The 19,904-nt window shown below is 40.6% G+C and overlaps 2 protein-coding genes across 4 annotated transcripts in view; one reads left to right on the forward strand and one right to left on the reverse strand.

Annotated features, from left to right (window-relative positions):
• Positions 1-4,348, forward strand: part of tspan14 (tetraspanin 14) — a 40,720-nt gene extending 36,372 nt beyond the window's left edge. Inside the window, exons 8-9 of the mRNA XM_039768043.1 lie at positions 2,591-2,710; positions 2,876-4,348. Of these exons, the coding sequence (XP_039623977.1) occupies positions 2,591-2,710; positions 2,876-2,944 (189 nt within the window). The 3' untranslated portion in view covers positions 2,945-4,348. The remainder of the gene's footprint in view (positions 1-2,590; positions 2,711-2,875) is intronic.
• Positions 4,211-19,904, reverse strand: part of si:dkey-191g9.5 (rap1 GTPase-GDP dissociation stimulator 1) — a 57,539-nt gene continuing 41,845 nt past the window's right edge. For 2 of the 3 annotated variants that reach the window (XM_039768022.1, XM_039768026.1), the window contains 8 exons: positions 16,317-16,472; positions 16,094-16,225; positions 13,350-13,484; positions 8,192-8,317; positions 7,919-8,058; positions 7,637-7,763; positions 5,418-5,546; positions 4,211-5,120 (listed from right to left, as the gene is read on the reverse strand). In XM_039768022.1, coding sequence (XP_039623956.1) covers positions 4,978-5,120; positions 5,418-5,546; positions 7,637-7,763; positions 7,919-8,058; positions 8,192-8,317; positions 13,350-13,484; positions 16,094-16,225; positions 16,317-16,472 — 1,088 coding nt within the window. In that variant the 3' untranslated portion in view covers positions 4,211-4,977. Of the gene's footprint in view, positions 5,121-5,417; positions 5,547-7,636; positions 7,764-7,918; positions 8,059-8,191; positions 8,318-13,349; positions 13,485-16,093; positions 16,226-16,316; positions 16,473-19,904 lie in introns of those variants that run through there. The other variant, XM_039768032.1, reaches the window with a different exon arrangement.

The raw sequence follows: 19,904 nt of genomic DNA on the forward strand, positions 1-19,904 counted from the left end.
TTGTCATAATTTTGCAATAATTTGAGCGTGATTGCATTACCGTTACTCAAACCATGCATCTATTTCATCAGTTTTGCCTTTATGCTAAGTATTCTTGCAGCCTTCCGTATTAGCTCCATAGTTGACTAGTAAACATCATTTATGCATTGAGTCTGTAGTTTTTATAAACTTTTCTGATTTCTGTGAACTTTTCTTTACTCAATATTCAGAAAAAGAGAAGCTAGTTTGGGTCAGCTGTGCTGTGCCATGAACTGGGGCTGACCATGTGCTGATCTGTCCTTAGTAAATATTTACGGTAACAAGACTAACTTTTGGGTTTAGTGGTGTTGCCATGTACTCTAGAACTCTGGACTCTGCTGCGCCCAACCAAGAATTAGACTTAAGTACAGTTGCAGTTTGCTTTTTGAAGTTGGAGAAGGAGAATGAAGTTGCATACTGACTTAAACCTCCTGAGGAGCAGTTTTAACAGGTTTAATATGGTGAGTGATGTTACAAAATAAATTCCGTACACATCAGACAGACTGTTTTGAACATGAAAATGCACTTATTTGCTTTTTAAAAATATGGGACCCATATTTTATGTTTATTAATATTATAGGAAAAGACCAATGATGTATGGAAATAATTATTTTACGTGGAATATGAAATAGAAAAATACAGATCAACATACATTTAGCCATTAATTTTCAGCAGTGTCTTGAAGTGGAACAAATAAGTATCAGCACTCATTTTTTTTGTCTGTTTCTTGGTCCTACTCCCAATGTGTTGCACATTTTACATGCTATCTTAATTGAGTAATAGTAATTGGGCACCCCTTGGATATTTGACCACTATGATATAGTACATTAGATCTGACAGGTTGGAGTTTGGGGGTCCTCTCAAGATCAGATCATGAGATGCTGAAAAACCGTGGCAAAAAGTGCAATAAAGCTGGCATGCCGTACTTATGTATAACAGCCCACTTGAAGCCCTTTCAGAGTCAGTGTGCATTGAATGATTCTGGTAATTTCCTCCATACTGTAATCTTTCAGACTGTCGTTGAGGTATCTTTGCAAGTGTTCCCAAGCTCTGTGCTCTCTCACAGTATGTATTATATAAAGGTTGTGCTCCACTGTGAAGACTGTCATTAGACATTTTTTCTGAATACCGTCTAGCCTCTGGTTAAGTATTTTATACGCTTTTTTGACTGTTTGATTAATTTCTTAGGCACATAATGAATGATCATTTTTGTTACCTACATAATTGGGAAATGAGTTATGGTGAGAGAGAGTTACGTTTCAGATATGATTCTGTAATGTGTTCAGTACCACTTGTCGTCACAATTCTGAAAGGTCTGTAAATGTATCCTACATATTTTGAACAAAGTGAATGTACTTTTCTGGAAAAGAAGAAACAAGGCAAGCAAATGCAATACAGTAATCCCTTGCTATATCGCGCTTCGACTTTTGCAGCTTCACTCTTATCGCGTTTTTTAAATGTAAGCATATCTAAATATACATCATGGATTTTTCGCTGGTTCGCGGATTTCTGCGGACACTGGGTCCTTTAGTTTATGGTACATGCTTCCTCAGTTTGTTTGCCAAGTTGATTTCATACAAGGGACGCTATTGGCGGATGACTTAGAAGCTACCCAATCAGAGCATGTATTACATATTAACTAAAACTCCTCAATGATATACGATATGCTTCCCGTGCGGTGCTTGATTGTTTGCTTTTCTATGTCTCTCTTAATCTCTCTGCCTGACGGAGGGGGTGTGAGGAGAGGGGCTGTTTGCACAGAGGCTGTTTGCCTAGAGGATACGGACGCTCCTCTACAAAATGCAGCTTTATCTCGGTGCTTCGGCATACTTAAAAGCACGTATTGATTTTTTGATTGCTTGTTTTTATCTCGCTGTCTCTCTCGGACATTGTCTGCTCCTGACGGCGCTCCTTTGAAGAGAAGATCTATTTGCATTCTTTTAATTGTGAGAAAGAACTGTCATCTCTGTCTTGTCATGGAGCACAGTTTAAACTTTTGACTAAAGGGTGTTATTTCATGTCTAGAGGGCTCTAATAATGTTAACAGTGTGGGAGAGTTTATAAGAGCTTAAAATATATAAAAATAACCATACAAACATATGGTTTCTACTTTGTGGATTTTCATCTATCGCGGGGGGTTCTGGAACGCAACCCCCGCAATCGAGGAGGGATTACTGTAACCATTAAAGCTTACAGCAGGCATGCTTGAGAAAAATAATGGGAGACATCTATTGTAGTGGATTTTGAATGTCATATTATTTGCACCTGTATTCTTATACTTCATGCAATAATGTGACTTCTAAAACATTTTTTAAATCTTGGGGAAAATATGTTTACTTTACCAGTGCAGTACCTTTTAGTTTACCATGTTTATTTCCTTAGTAATTTTTCATGTCAAATTGTGAAAAACAAGACCATCTTCAAAAATGGCAAATGTTTCAGATATTGAAACTTATCGGTATAGGATTAGCACATGCAAGTATGAATTTCACTGTACTCTGTACATTTGACCATAATCACCATGTTTTTGTCATACTAGTTTCTCATTTCATGTTTGTTTGTGTTTTGTTAGACAGAAAAACAATGGGAGTCGTTCATCTATACTAAGGGCTGTATTGCCGCATTAGAAGCGTGGTTACCTAGGAACATCTATATTGTGGCTGGAGTCTTCATAGTGATTTCACTCCTACAGGTAGGTTTTCTGTGTCAAATAGTACAAGTAAAGTAGTTGCATTTTATTTAATAAATTTGTAATTACAGTTATGGTGGTAAAGAGGTATTTTTCAGGATATGCACAAATATTTAACAATTTTCAAACTATAATGGCAGCTAATTAACTATATTTTATTACTTCTAGATGTTTGGCATCTATTTGGCTCGGACTCTTATTGGAGACATTGAGGCTACTAAATTTACTTACCACTGAAGATCTACGCAAAAGCTGGTTCTGTGTTGATGTAGACATGCACATGCTCAAGCACTGATTGTTGTCTTGCTTTTTGATGAGAAGTGTGCTGTTTTATGGCCTGCCCCTTCAACCTCAGAGCTAGGTCATCTGAACTATGGATTATTCTGGATTACTTTTTATTGCGTCAAATGTGTGTGCCACATTATGGAGCAGATCTGTCCCTGTACCATTATGGTTCAGCTAATTTGTTCCGCATAGCTTTTAATGTTTGAGCCCTCTTCTTCAAAACTGTGATGTCACACACTGGTAGGCCTTGTTGCCTGAAAGGATTGACTTCCTTTGTAGCATAAGAGATGGGGGGTACATCACTGTTTTTTAGGGCATTGGCCCGTTCTGTTTTTTTGTGTTATGACTTGGCCTTCTTTGACTGCCAAACCTTAATAGGATTTTCTTTCTTCCATCTCTAGCACGTATTTTGCCTTGCACTAATTTGTGGTCCTACATATTCAAAATCAGTATTATACAAGTGATGTACATGGTGGAATGGTACAGCTTAGAGACTGACTCAAGGTAAACGAGCAGTTTGATTCCAAGGGCTTCAGATAAAACACAGCAATATTCTTGCTATATGTGATTTCCGTATTTTGATTTGCTTCAAAAGTGCCAAGTTGCGGCCCGTTTCAAGAGCAGCACTTGACACATCCAGCTGTTGACAAGAGCTTTAAATTAATTGAAAGCTGGGCCTAACATTGCTGCTTTTATAAAACAAAAATATGTAAAGATATCCGTTTTATTGATACCAAAGTGTCTTAATTGATTCTAGAACAATTCAGGGAACAACATTTCGTAGATTTGTAAGCTGATTTAACTGAAGTAACTTAAAAGTTGTGTATAAAAAAAGCATTTTTGAAACTGCAAAATCCAGTATGTAATATAAAGGTGACACTCTAAGACAAATGTCCAGTTTATTACCTTTTATATATTTTGAATTTTTTTTAGAACACTCTACTTGAAAGACATAAACAAGTTTCATAGAAATTTAAGAGATGGAATTGCTTCTTTTATGCTTTGGCATCAAATGTTCCACAAGCAATCGTACTAAGCAGCTTAAAGTGCTGCCTGGTTTACAGACAGAAATGCTCACATTTATTTGTACCGTGTCCAAAATGACCATACAAGTCACTTGCATTATTTCATAAGGGAAAATTTCACTATTACACTGTTTTTTGTTTTTTTTTTATCCGCGCGGCAAAACCATTTTTAAATGTAATGTTTACTAATGGATGTTTTCAATAAAGCAGATTTACTTTTTTATCCTAAAAGTACATCAAATGTTCTTGTAACAGACTTTAGCATTTGTACTTTTATATTGTAAATTATACAGAATTCTAAATAATAAATAATAAAGAATTCTATAAGCTTGGTAAGGCTTTCCTTTCAGAGATGTTTGCAAGGTGGCATTAGTATGCATGAATGTATTTCAGTTTTAGTTGATTTATCATGTTGGTACCATGTTTCTATTCCACTCCTCTTGATCAAATGTAGATGTGATTTCATTCATTTCATGTGGCCTGCTGCTCAGGTTTTACCTACCAGTAGGTACGACTATGTAAATTGCTTTTAATTTCTGCCAATTTGATCCACGTGGAATTATTGTTTGGAAAGGAGGTTTGTGGACAAGACCCTTGGGATGGATTGTTGTAGGAATTTTATAAGTGGATGTGGTTATCTTCATCTTCGTTCTTCCAGTTGTTTATGCCATTGCCTGTTAAGGTCACACAGTGTTGTCGAAATCTATGTAATATTTTTGCTTGACTAGGCTCTGGAGCTTGTCCTGTAGTCAGCTGGTGACGATGGTGAAGGCAAAAATAAGGCTAATTCATTTTAGCATGCTTTAACACTTTGGTCCAGGTTTACTTGTTCTGTGGTCACATTTTCATCATTTGGGTTAGTACTTGCTTGTTAACACACACACACACACACAAACACGGGAGTGGAAGGCAGAGATCTCCAAAAGGGCATGAGCCACAAAGTTTCTACTTGTGATAGTATCAACTCGCCGGATCAGTCACAGTCCCATTAAGAATCCCCAGTGCCACATTGGCTTGTGATGCAAGTTTAGCATTGCTATGGTTGCATATGTTTGTAAGGTTTTCAGGCAATCCCTGTGCAATCATTTCTTCTCTTAATTCATCTGTAGAAGTAGTACAAAAAAAGACTTGGATCAGTAAGAAGAGCCTTTCTTCTGCTTAAGCTAGTAAGGAAGTTACTTCTAATTAAAAATCAAATCAGCTTACTAGTCCTTAGTGACATAAAGCATATCAGAAGCTTCAATTTTGAAAGTAAAGCAATATTTTAACTCGCTTGTATAACCTGTTTGCAAATACTCATCTTCTGTAATTTAAGAGTTGGGACAATGGATCATTTTCAAGTTGGCATAAAATTGTGCATGCAGATCATCCATGACACCTGCTACTCTAATCCTGCTAACCTGAATTAGCAAGGCTGCAGACCAGTCCCAAAGCGCTAAATTTGACTTCTGATGCCACCATGGGATCATCCAGCATCTGTTGAAGAGTGGGAACTATACCACCATCTTTGAAGGACCCCTCGACAGTCTCTAAAATGAACAAAGAAATCGTTACTACAGTTGAGTCTAGATTACAGTATATTGCTAAAAGCCTAGGGCTGATAGATATAGATAGATAAAGATATATATAGATATATATAAACAAACTTCTCAAAAAAATTAAAGGAACACTTTGAAAACACATCAGATCTCAATGGGAAAAAGAAATCCTCCTAGATATCTATACTAATATAGACTGGGTAATGTGTTAGGAACGAAAGGATGCCACATCGTTTGATGGAATGAAAATGATCAACCTACAGAGCCCTGAATTCAAAGACGTCCCAAAAATCAGAGTGAAAAAATTATGTGGCAGGCTAGTCCATTTTGCCAAAATTTAATTGCAGCAACTCAAAATTGTATGCAGCACTTTGTATGGCCCCTGTGTTCTTGTATACATGCCTGACAACATCAGTGCATGCTTCTAATGAGATGACAGATGGTGTTGTGGGGGATCTCCTCCCAGATCTGGACCAGGGCATCACTGAGCTCCTGGACAGTCTGAGGTGCAACCTGGTGGCATTGGATGGACCAAAACATAATGTTCCAGAGGTGTTCTATTGGATTTAGGTCAGGAAAGTGTGGTGGCCAGTCAATGGTATCAATTCCTTCATCCTCCAGGAACTGCCTGCATACTCTCACCACATGAGGCCAGGAATTGTCGTGCACCAGGAGCCACTGTACCAGCATAGGGTCTGACAATGGGTCCAAGGATTTCATCCTGATACCTAATGGCAGCCAAGGTGTCTTTGTCAAGCCTGTAGCGGTCTGTGTGACCCTCCATGGATATGCCTCCCCAGACAATCATTAACCCACCACCAAAGTGCTCATGCTGAATGATGTTACAGGCAGCATAATGTTCTGCATGGCTTCTCCAGACCCTTTCACTTCTGTCACGTGCTCAGGGTGAACCTGCTCTCATCTGTAAAAAGCACAGGGCACCAGTGGTGCATCTGCCAATTCTGGTATTCTATGGCGAATGCCAATTGAGCTGCATGCTGCTGGGCAGTGAGCTCAGGGCCCATTAGAGGACATGGGGCCCTTGGGTCACCCTCATGAAGTCTTTCTGGTTGTTTGGTCAGAGACATTCACACCAGTGGCCTGCTGGAGGTCATTTTGTAGGGCTCTGGCAGTGCTCATCCTGTTCCTCCTTGCCCAAAGGAGCAGATACCAGTCCTGCTGATGGGTTATGGACCTTCTATGGCCCTCTCCAGCTCTCCTAGAGTAACTGCTTGTCTCCTAGAATCTCCTCCATGCCCTTGAGACTGTGCAGGGAGACACAGCAAACCTTCTGGCAATGACATGTATTGATGTGCCATCCTGGAGAAGTTGGACTACCTGTGCAACCTCTGTAGGGCCCAGGTATCGCCTCATGCTACCAGTAGTGATACTGACTGTAGCCAAATGCAAAACTAGTGAAGAAACAGTCAGAAAAGATGAGGAGGGAAAAATGTCAGTGGCCTCCACCTGTTAAACCATTCCTGTTTTGGGGGTCATCTCATTGTTGCCCCTCTAGTGCATCTGTTGTTAATTTCATTAACACCACAGCAGCTGAAACTGATTAACAACCCCCTCTGCTACTTAACTGACCAGCTTAATATCCCATAAGTTTCATTGACTTTATGCTATACTCTGATTAAAAAGTGTTCCTTTAATTCTTTTGAGCAGTATATATTTATTTATTTATTTATATGGTATATAACCTGTATCAAGATAATCATGGCATGAAGAGTGATTCTTTGCCTAGATCTGTGCCACTTAATTACCTTTTATGCAGACCCTCATTTTTGAAGTAAGTCTCTTTTGTCAGCAATAACATAAAATGCTGCACTTTTCTCTGAACTATGATTCTTTGCATAAATGTCAGTCTTGTGCCTTAACAGTTTGTTCAGAACTATAGTAAGATAGTATCCAGCCAGATACACCACTCTGGTTAAGAGTTTGACAGAATAAGTTTTTGTGCCGTTTAATATTACCTGGTTTTGGCCTGTTAGATCACAGTGCTCAGTCATACGGGTTTCTGTCGTCTTAAAGTCATATAGCCCCTTTCTGCCATCAAAGCATATTTACTTGCGTCTCACCTATTGTGACAGCTGAGGCAATGGCCAGTGCAATCAAAGCTTCATTCTGCATAATGACATGTTCACTTCTTGCCATGGATATTAAATGCTTCCCACCATTGGCTTGTATCACAGCATAAACAACTTCCTAATAAAAGGAAAGATGAAGTCACTGCTGTATACTGGGAAGGGGACATAAAGTACTTTCAAATCTGCTGTTTTGAACTATCCATAAAATAAAATACCATCAACACTAATTTGATTAGTTAATTAACAGTTAATCAGTTAAATGCGACTTCTCACCGGTGCTCGGCTGTGTCTGATTAGAGCAGCCAACAGTCTGTTTGCTTCTCCTCGAACACCAGCATGTTCTTGAGATCCACACCACTCTGTTATCTTGGACAGTAGAGCCTGGTCTGTCCCCAGCACTGCAGCTGCCTCTTCTAGTCATAGCAGTTGTAGTATTGTCATGTACAGGGTAGAGAAATGAACCACATATGATTTAATGAAGTGTAAGGATCCTTAGAGATACCACAGTGTGGGTTTAGATTAGCAACAGAAGGGCTTCTGCTTTACCTTGACCGTCAACCATCATGCGCAGCATCCCCAGCAGCTTGAATTGGACTGGTGGCATATCTGAGCAGAGAAGCATCCGAATGCGCTCTAAAAGCCCATCTTCAAGCATTTGCACCTTGTTGGCAGCTGCAATCAGAAACATTCAAATCTCCATGACCCACTCACTAACAGATGTGAAAACAAAGTCTCTAATAAAGTTTACTGTTGTGCAGCTTCAGTAATAGTGACCAAATCTGAATCTGTTTGTGGAAGGGAGGAAGTCCCGGGGGTCAGTATGAGTCACCCTGGGAAACCTTGAGCATTGCGATTATTCTTTCTGGATGGTTTCCCCATGTCTGCTGGCATTTTCACATCCCTGAGACGAGTGTTTTAGGTTACCTCTCCCCATTGTGAATGAATGCAGCCTGTGCACAACTTTCATGAACATTTGTTCAGTGTTGGTTCCTGCTTTCCACCCAGTGCTGCCAGGGTAGGCTCTGGTCCTCCATGACCCTGAAAGACTAAGACTGCTGTTTTTGATATTTGTTGGAGATACAGCATTTAGCTAGCTTTTTTATTTCTTTAAAGATTTCAAGTAATTGTTTAGTTAGTTATAACTGATTTAAAAAAATTAAATTACAAGAGAGAAATATTTTGGATTTCTTCGGGTTTAGGTTAGTTTATTTTCACTGGAGAGATTTACTTTTGTAAATACGTTTTTCAGTGAAACCTCCTAAGAGCAAGGCTTTGGCATGGCACGAAACAAATCGATGTGTTCAGTTCATACTTTCTTGTGATTAATGCTGTTATGACTTTTACAACAGTATCCAATATGATGTGTGAAGTTTTTAAAAATGCCTTGTGAGCTTAAATGGATCAACTGCACTAAAATGATTCAAATCATATTCATTTATTTACTTATTTTTATTATTTGTGTTAATGTCTTCCGAATCTATTAAAGCATTTTGAACTGCTTCCCACTAGAAAGGAAGTAAATTGTCCTCTTCTGCTATTTAAAGCACTTTGATCAATGAAAGAGGACACCAGAAGTTGTAGGTGTTCTGCAGGTGTATAGATTTCTTTGTGCTGGGCAGCCTGGTGGTGCTGTGGTTAGTGCTACGTCATCCTTGGATTGAAACCTACGCTTAGTCACTTTCTGTGTGAACTTTCAATGCTCTGCCTATGCCTCCACAACTTTTTTTATTCCCCTGTCTGGCTGCTGTGGATTTCCTCCCACATCTGAAAGATGCGTGTTAAGTTAATTGGTGGGTGAATCAGCCCTTTGATGGACTGCCTGCCATTCTGTCCAGAATTGGTGACTGCCTTGCACTCATTATGGGTTTTAGAATGTCATGTCATGTCTAAGTCATTTATTGAAAGTTTGGGATGAAGTAAATAAAAACTCTTAATGACCTGTCTGCCTAGGTCCTCAGAGGAAATTCTCCAGGATGTCTCCCAACATCTCAGGGGTTTGTAGACTGACTGTGATGTTAAACTAGCATGGGATGAGTGAATGAGTGAGTGTACTGGGATAGACTGGCCTTCTGTCCAGCAGAGGACACTGCCTTAAATCCACTGTACCAGCTCAGAAGTGTTAGATGAATAAATGACCTTTTTAATGTAAAGTTATATGAAGGAAGCAATATTCCACTTAGTAATTTGCATTGTGTGGAAAAAGAAAATGCTAGGACTTGCAGTGGTCTTGTCAACTTCTGCACCTAGATGCCTAGAAGCAATTAAAATGTGTGATGGTTTGCTGGGTTTTATAGACTATATTGCCAAAAATTGGCTCACTCCTCCAAATCATTGAATTCAGGGGTTCCAATCACATCCATGGCCACAGGTTTATAAAGTCAAGCACCTAGGCATGCTGACTGCTTTTACAAACATTTTTGAAGGAATGGGTCGCTCTCAGGAGCTCAGTGAATTCAAGCGTGGTTCCATGAGAGGATGCCACCTGTGCAGTAAGTCCATTCGTGAAATTTCCTCACTACGAAATATTCCATGGTCAACTGTTATTGGTATAAAAAAGTGGAAGCCATTGGGAACAACAGCAACTCAGCCATGAAGTGGTAGGCCACATCAAATCACAGGGCAGGGGCCACACCTGCTGAGGCAGACAGTGTGCAGAAGTCGCCAACTTTCTGCAGCTTCAATAGCTACAGACTTCCAAAAGCTTAAGAACAGTGTGTAGAAAGCTTCATGGGATGGATTTCCATGGCCGAGCTGCTGCAGCCAAACCTTACACCATCAAGTGCAATGCAAAATGTCAGATGCTGTGGGTAAAGCACACCACCAATGGACTCCAGAGCAGTGCCAGCAGGACGGTACTTGCCTGACTTCATTATGCCAAGGGTAAAGTTTGGTGGAGGAGGGATTATGATGTGGGGTTGTTTTTCAGAGGTTGGGCTTGGCCCCTTAGTTCCAGTGAAAGGAACTCTTAATGCTTCAGCAGACAAAGCCAGTTTGGACAATTTCATGCTCCCAACATTGTGGGAACAGGGATGGCCCCTTCCTGTTTGAACATGACTGCACCAGTGCAAAAAGCAAAGTCTTAAGAAATGGATGAGCAAGTTTGGTGTGGAGGAACTTGACTGACCTGCACAGAGCCCTGACCACAACCTGACAGAACACTGTTAGGATGAATTAGAAGGGAGACTGTGAGCCAGGCCTTCTCGTCCACCATCGGTGTCTGACCTCACAAATGGTCTCCTGGAAGAATGGTCAAATATTCCCCATAAATACACTCCTAACTCTTGTGGAATGTCTTCCCAGAAGATCTGAAGCTGTTATAGCTGCAAAGGGTGGGCCAACTCCAAATTAAAGTCTATGTGTTAAGAATGGGATGTCATTAAAGTTTGTGTGTGTGTGTAAAGGCAGGCGTCCCAGTACTTTTGGCAATATGGTGTATCTCATTGTGTAATACTGTGGATCACTGTGTTGTTATCTCACAAGGTAACACAGCATTAGCACTAGTGAAACTCTGAGGTGTAGCTGCAGGGCATCTACTTTGACTCATGGGTAAGACGGCAGGAGTTGAACAATCAAACTGAGGACGACACATGTACAACATACAGTTAGGTCTATAAATATTTGAACAGAGACAACTTTTTTCTAATTTTGGTTCTGTACATTACCACAATGAATTTTAAATGGAACAACTCAGATGCAGTTGAAGAGCAGACTTTCGGCTTTAATTCAGTGGGTTGAACAAAAAGATTGCATAAAAATGTGAGACAACTAAAGCATTTTTTTAACACAGTCCCTTCATTTCAGGGGCTCAAAAGTAATTGGACAATTGACTCAAAGGCTATTTCATGGGCAGGTGTGTTCAAGTCCGTCATTATGTCATTATCAATTAAGCAGATAAAAGGCCTGGAGTTGATTTGAGGTGTGGTGCTTGCATGTGGAAGATTTTGCTGTGAACAGACAACATGCGGTCAAAGGAGCTCTCCATGGAGGTGAAAGAAGCCATCCTTAAGCTGCAAAAACAGAAAAAAACATTCCGAGAAATTGCTACAATATTACGAGTGGCAAAATCTACAGTTTGGTACATCCTGAGAAAGAAAGCAAGCACTGGTTAACTCAGCAATGCAAAAAGACCTGAACGTCCACGGAAGACAACACTGGTGGATGATCGCAGAGTCATTTCCATGGTGAAGAGAAACCCCTTCACAACAGCCAACCAAGTGAACAACACTCTCCAGGGGTCAGCGTATCGATATCCAAGTCTACCATAAAGAGAAGACTGCATGAAAGTAAATACAGAGGGTGCACTGCAAGGTGCAAGCCACTCATAAGCCTCAAGAATAGAAAGGCTAGATTGGACTTTTGCTAAAGAACATCTAAAAAAGCCAGCACAGTTCTGGAAAAACATTCTTTGGACAGATGAAACCAAGATCAACCTCTACCAGAATGATGGCAAGAAAAAAGTATGGAGAAGGCGTGGAACAGCTCATTATCCAAAGCATACCACATCATCTGTGAAACACGGTGGAGGCAGTGTGATGGCTTGGGAGTGCATAGCTGCCAGTGGCACTGGGACACTACTGTTTATTGATGATTTGACACAGGACAGAAGCAGCCGAATGAATTCTGAGGTGTTCAGAGACGTACTGTCTTCTCAAATCCAGATAAATGCAGTCAAATTGATTGGGCGGCGTTTCATGATACAGATGTACAATGACCCAAAACATACAGCCAAAGCAACCCAGGAGTTTCATAAAGCAAAGAAGTGGAAAATTCTTGAATGGCCAAGTCAGTCACCTGATCTTAACCCAATTGAGCATGCATTTCACTTGTTGAAGACTAAACTTCGGACAGAAAGGCCCACAAACAAACAACAACTGAAAGCCACTACAGTAAAGGCCTGGCAGAGCATTAAAAAGGAGGAAACCCAGCATCTGGTGATGTCCATGAGTTCAAGACTTCAGGCTGTCATTGCCAGCAAAGGGTTTTCAACCAAGTATTAGAAATGAACATTTTATTTCCAGTTATTTAATTTGTCCAATTACTTTTGAACCCCTGAAATAAAGGGATTGTGTTAAAACTGCTTTAGTTGCCTCACATTTTTATGCAATCTTTTTGCTCAACCCACTGAATTAAAGCTGAAAGTCTGCACTTCAACTGCATCTGAGTTGTTTAATTTAAAATTCATTGTGGTAATGTACAGAACCAAAATTAGAAAAAAGTTGTCTCTGTCCAAATATTTATGGACCTATGTGTTATATGGTTGCGGGCGACTGAAGCATATCCTGAAAGCACTTGAAGAAAGACAGGAAAAGAGTGTATGGCACTGCTTATTTTTTTTGAGAGGTGCCCACATAGGACACAGGGAGAACATGCAAACTCCATACAGACGTATTTGGTCCCAGTCTCATGCTGTGAGGAAGAAAACGTTTTTCTCTGACCTGGCTAGCATAATTTTACAAAAAAATTAGAAGTCGTGTTTGCGCAACTTTTTATAGAAAACATTTGCTGGCCCAAGTGATAATCAGTGGCACTCCGAGGACCTGTAAAATCAGGTCCAGGTGAGCAGGAATCAGATAAATGTTGGTCCTACCCTACTATTATTGTCTGTGCTGGCTGAGCGTAGTTTAAGACTTTGGTCCTCACTTACTGAAGGGGGTGAACTGAAATCAAAACATTATTTTATTTTTATTATTCAGTGCATACTTACCTGGTATTGCAAGATTCCTGAGCGCACTTAGTGCTGCATGCTGGACTGCTACATCTCCATCTTTTACGTGCCGCTCCAACAATGCCAAGATCTGAAAGACGGCACCCTGTGCCACCATCCGAGTGCAGTTATTGTCTAAGGGTGAAATCAAGAGGAGAACGGGCTAACTAATCCGGATAGCTTAGTAAATCCAAACCTGTGTCTATTTTACATGTAGCTATATAGCATGTATGTGGTCCGTTGTTTGGTTTTGGCTTAGAAATACACCTCTTAATGCCTCGAGTCCTGACATAAACTCTTATGCTTGCAGTTGTTTTCTCTAATGGCTTGCCAAGCCAGCATGCTTACTCAATTACAAGCCCAAAATAATTAGGGCCATTGCCTCAATCCATTTTCTGTAATGTTTTAAGAAAAGACGTGAGATTTATAAGACAATGGAAAATTCAGACTAACATGGCCAAACCCCAACTTGCTTCAGGATCCAAGTTAATGGAGAAGTGAAGTGCCATCAGCTATTTGTATTGTTTTGCTTTGACTTCTTTGTGTACAGTACAGAAATTAATACCTCCAGTTTTAGCGTTGAGATTCTAGGAATTGAGTTTTGTGGTTTTAAGGTCTGTAAAGAGTTAGCTAGAGACATTGTAGGGCCTGGTATGATCTTCAGCAGCAGGATAAATTAATTTTAAGGAATAGTGTCTTTACAGACTACTACTTCTTCTTTCAACTGCTCCCGTTAGGGGTTGCCACAGCGGATCATCTTCTTCCATATCTTTTTGTCCTCTGCATCTTGCTCTGTTACCCCCATCACCTGCATGTCCTTTCTAAACATCCATAAACCTCCTCTTAGGCCTTCCTCTTTTTCTCTTCCCTGGCAGCTCTATCCTTAGCATCTTTCTCCCAATATACCCAGCATCTCTCCTCTGCACATGTCCCAACCAACGCAAACTCGACTCTGACTTTGTCTCCCAACCGTCCAACTTGAGCTGACCCTCTAATGTACTCATTTCTAATCTTATCCATCCTCGTCACACCCAATGTAAATCTTAGCATCTTTAACTCTGCCACCTCCAGCTCTGTCTCCTGCTTTCTGGTTAGTGCCATTGTCTCCAACCCATATAACATAGCTGGTCTCACTACCGTCCTGTAGACCTTCCCATTCACTCTTGCTGATACCCGTCTGTCACAAATTACTCCTGACACTCTTCTCCACCCATTCCTCTGTGCCTGCACTCTCTTTTTCACCTCTCTTCCACAATCCCCATTATTCTGTACTGTTGATCCCAAGTATTTAAACTCATTCACCTTCGCCAACTCTACTCCCTGCATCTTCACCATTCCACTGACCTCCCTCTCATTTACACACATGTATTCTGTCTTGTTTCTACTGATCTTCATTCCTCTCCTCTCTAGAGGATATCTCCACCTCTCCAGGGACTCCTCAACCTGCTCCCTACTATCGCTACAAATCACAATGTTATCAGCAAACATCATAGTCCACGGGGACTCCTGCCTAATCTCGTCTGTCAACCTGTCCATCACCATTGTGAATAAGAAAGGGCTCAGAGCCGATCCCTGATGTAATCCCACCTCCAACTTGAATGCATCCGTCACTCCTACCGCAGACCTCACCACAGTCACACTCCCCTAATACATATCCTGTACAACTCTTACGTACTTCTGAGGGATATTGTTAGGGTTAGACCATAAATAATGCACTAGTGAGACCACAGCTGAAGTATTGTTTGCAGTTCTGGTCACTTTGCTACAAAAAAAATAACAGCAATTGAAGCTGTGAGGAGGAGAGCAGCCTGGTGCATCTCAGAACTTAAGTCCATGTCACATTAGACAGATTTTCTGTCATTGACTTCATTTATATAATCTTAAGACAGTCAGAAGTAGTCGGTGGCGCACTCTTATAAAGCTGATCATCTAATGTGACATACAGACTGAAATCAACTAGTCTGCGATTAGCTAGTATAAAATTAAACATGTTTCATTTTCTCTTTGGTCAGACAGGTTGGGCCCTTTGCATGCCTGAGTTAGGAACCAAAGAGCATAGTATGATAGTTATGATTTATTTGTTAATAACCCTCACGGATTCTGTTTCTCTTCTTGGTACTCAAATGTGGCACTTGGTGCCACTGCCCACTTGCCAAGTTGTTTTGCCTGCCTAAGGTAAAGTCATCGGGTAGGAATCATCGGGTAAGGGGGAGTCCTTTCATTGGATTGCCTAGCCCAGCAATAACTCAGGTGTGGAATGGCCAATAGGAGAAGGCAGCTTGATGGCTGAGGTCTCCAGGACGCTGAACAAATCCAAATCGTATTATGTGATATCATATACTGTTCATTTCTGCTCTGTACTTGTAATATTTTAGTATTACTTGTGTTTTCTTCTCTGTGTTGTATTGGCCCCCTTCTTTTTGACACCCACTGCACGCCCAACCTACCTGGAATGGGGTCTGTCTTTGAACTGCCTATACAATATATGGGCTATACAAAAATAAATTGTATTATATTCGGCCAGCAGGACAATGAATAGAAAATCACGACAAGGAATAAGGAACATGCATGTTTTGAACCTCACAAATACAAGAGAAGCTTGTGTGTCTGTCTTGTATTGTATATACTAAAACAGAATTGATGTAACAGATGTATGCCAATGCTCTCAAAACTCCCCTTGCAAAAAGCCCAAAGAAGCTGACCAACACTGAGAGGAGCCCTGTGTATGTGGCCACAACACCTACCATTTCGAGCAAAGTTAGCTATTGCAAGAGCTCCAGAACGCTGCAGGTCTGTGTTGTCTTCCTGCAACCAGGACAAGATGACCTCATAGAGCTGACCAGTACCATCTCTAAAACACTTCTGCATGGGCTCATCTGCAAACAAAATGGAGGTAACTATCAGTCTGAGATGAGGTTAAGCATGTCACAAAACTCTCCCACCTGCTCCTTTGGTTTGAGTACTCACCTCCCAGCAGCAAAGTGACAAGGACTTTGGAAGCTGACCTGATGCTGCACAGGTCAGGAGCCTCGGGCAAGTCCTTCGACTGTTCTTGCAGTCTCTTAATCATTTCAGTTAGTGCCTCTGGAACTCCCGAGTCCACGAACTGCAGCTTCAGCACATCTGCCAAAAGTACATGCATTGTCATGTTCACCGCACATGTGCACAACTCAGAACAAAAACCTTTCTGTCATTGCACAAAGTATTGAAACGAGCCAAAAAATGATTTCAACATACACCGCACAGCGGAAGCCTTTGATGATAAGGGGAGGAATACAATCAGGAAATGAATCCAAAGTCACCTCCTTAGTCAGAAATGACATTTGTAACAAGCCTTGCTTGGATTGGAAATTGGGGTGATTGGGGTGAGGTTACCCAGAGGAGACCTAGGATCTCAATGCAAGTCATATGCAGTTTAAATGACTTCTGATTGAGAAGGTGACATGGTGCTTCTGAGAAAAATAAAAACTACAATGTGTGTTTCTATAGCACTTCAGCATATACAGATAACAAAAGACTGGACTGCTGGAGGTGTAACTAGCAGGCCACAAGGGCAGTGACAACATGGCCATGGCAGATCAAAAGTGTACAAAATGGCAGCCTGAAAACAAGCAAAATAATGATAAAAGAATATTCATATAAAATGAAAATAATCTGTATGAAAAAATGCTTAACTCGTAATTTAGACACAAGTTGGTTAGAGTTGATTTCAATCTGAAAATACATGTAAAATAACCATACAAAATAACAGTGAATAACAATAAACCTCTAGAGGTTCCAAGGCCTAAAGACCACCCACCTCCCCTGGCATTATAGTGTACTTAAATGTTACAAAGTTGTTCATTTATATCTGGATATGATCCCGTCAGTATCATAAATGAGATGTATTGGACACAAAATCAAAGTGCTATCATTACAGACCATACTGCCCCATAACCATTGCCTTTGATTCTCTGATTCTCAGATTATAAACCTCATTGAACATTTTAGATATTGGAAATAACCTGAAGATGATCCAATTCCTGAACCTGTTTATTCCCTGTAGGGTGCCAGGTGGCTACAGCCTAACCTGTGCAGCATAAAGTGCTAGGCTAGCCAATGATACCAGTCTATTATGTGGGGCACACACTCTTACAAAGCGAGTTCAGTGACCATTTACCTTGACACTCACATCTATGAATGAAAAAAGTGTGAGGCCACAGGGAGAACATGCCAACTGTGCTCTGGGTGCGTAGACATGTCTACTGTGCCACCTTCCCAGCCATTGAGAATATCATTCATTATGAGGCATCAAGATTCACTGATTCGAAGCTCACATGTTTTTTCCTAAACATATACTATAGCTTATCAATCTGCTTTTATATTCTGTAGAAGATCAATCAATCAATCAACATTTATTTATATAGCACATATTCCTACAAAAAAATGTAGCTCAAAGTGCTTTACAAAATGAATAGAAAAATAGAAGACACAATAAAAAATAAACATAAGTCAACATTAATTAACATAGAATAAGAGTAAGGTCCGATGGCCAGGGTGGACAATAAAAACAAAAAAAAACTCCAAAGGCTGGAGAAAAAAATAGAATCTGTAGGGGTTCCAGACCACGAGACCGCCCAGTCCCCTCTGGGCAATCTACCTAAACATAAGTCAAACAGTCCTCTTTGTATTTAGGGTTTTCGTGGAAGGACCTGATGATGATGGTCACGTAGACTTCTGGCTTTCAGTCCATCAATGTTGGATGACTCTTGACGAAGAAGATAGAATATATGAAGTCTAATTATAATATAATAACAATTCTTTACATTTATATAGTGCTTTTCTCACTACTCAAAGCGCTTCAGTGAGTGAGTAGGGACCCACTTCAACTACCACTAATGTGTAACATCCACCTGCATGATCCATTTTTGCACCAGTATTCTTACCACTCGTTAGCTATTAGGTGGTTAAGTTGGGAGAGAGATGACCAATTAGAGATAGGGGATGATTAGGGGGCCAGAATGACTCAGCTGTGGTGGGCAATTTAGCCTGGACATCAGGATACACCTTAGGGTATTAGATATAAAGGATGGATGGGCTTCAAATACCTTAAATAAGGTATTATTTACGGAACTAATTGTGCCAGTGCACTGCCTCTCGAGGCTGTGATCCCCTAATCTAAACCTACTCTTTTTGAAGGATGACTAGGGATGATTTATGAACACAAAGAGTCAGGACCTCGGATTTAAGAGTCATCTGAAGGATGACGCCATATTTTGTGAGCTGGGCGCAGTCCTGTCACAGATTTTTGATGGAGAAGAACATCCAATTACATATTTGAGTAACAAATGACTTCCTAGGGAACGTAATTATTCTACAATTGAGAAAGAATGCTTGGCAATTAGGTGGGCTGTGGAAGTGCTTCGCTATTACTTGTGGGGACGAAACTTCACTTTGGTAACTGATCATGCTCCACGTCAATGGTTATACCGACAGAAAGATACAAACTCTCGCCTAATGAGATGGTTTCTGGGCTTACAACCTTACAGTTTCACAGTGAAACATCGACCAGGTTCTGAACACGTCAATGCAGACGGATTATCACGACTAAATGAACCTGGTACAGAGAGTCGCTTGATTCACGGGAATGTGAATAAAGCTGAGGGGGAGGGTGTGAGCTGAAGGGCTGATCACACCCCAAGAAGATACAGATGCCCCTGGGAAAACCACAACTCCTGAAAAACAGACTACCTTCACATTGCTCCTTACCTTCTCACTTGCGCTATAACGCATAATACAGGCCTCGCGCGATACTCTGCTAACTTAAAAGCCTTGTGCAGCGCCTGTCAGTTTTGAAATTGATTGTTCGCTTTTATCTCTCTCTCTCTCTCTCTGACATTCTCTGCTCCTAGCGGAACTGTCATCTCTGACTTGTCATGGAGCACGTTTAAGCTTTTGAAAAAGAAACAAATGTTTGTTTGCAGTGTTTGAATAAAATTCCTGTTTTCTACAACCATCTGTGTCTCTGTGCAAATCTGTGACCCAAGTGTGACAATTTACAGCACAGTGTCCCCATCACTGCACTGGGGCATTTGGTTCCACATTCAGACCATGGGTAAAGTGGCCTCACCAACACCTCTTCTAGTAGTAACCTACGCTTTTTCTTAGATGGTCTACCATACAAGTACTCGGCAAGCAATTCAAAAGAGTGGATACATTTAAGTGTCTAAGATCAGTGGTAGCTCAAGATGGAAAAATAGATGCAGAGATAACTCATAGAGTGCAGTGTGCATGGAACAGTTGAAAGGAGATGTCAGGAGTATTGTGTGATCTAAGAAGGCAAAGATTAAAAGTAAGGATTTTAAGACAATCATAAGACCAGAAATGATATATGGAGGTGAGACATGGGCAGTAGATGTAGCTCAGGAGAAGAAGTTAGATGTGTCAGAAATGAGAATGTTGACATGGACGTGTGCAGTTACAAAAAATCGGGAGTGGTCTCTCCTAGTCTTTCTCGTATACTCATATGGAGATGGATATTTGAGGAGTAAACTGTTAGACAATGATTATATTTTT

Source organism: Polypterus senegalus, chromosome 1 (assembly GCF_016835505.1).
Source record: "Polypterus senegalus isolate Bchr_013 chromosome 1, ASM1683550v1, whole genome shotgun sequence".
Lineage (NCBI taxonomy): Eukaryota > Metazoa > Chordata > Cladistia > Polypteriformes > Polypteridae > Polypterus > Polypterus senegalus.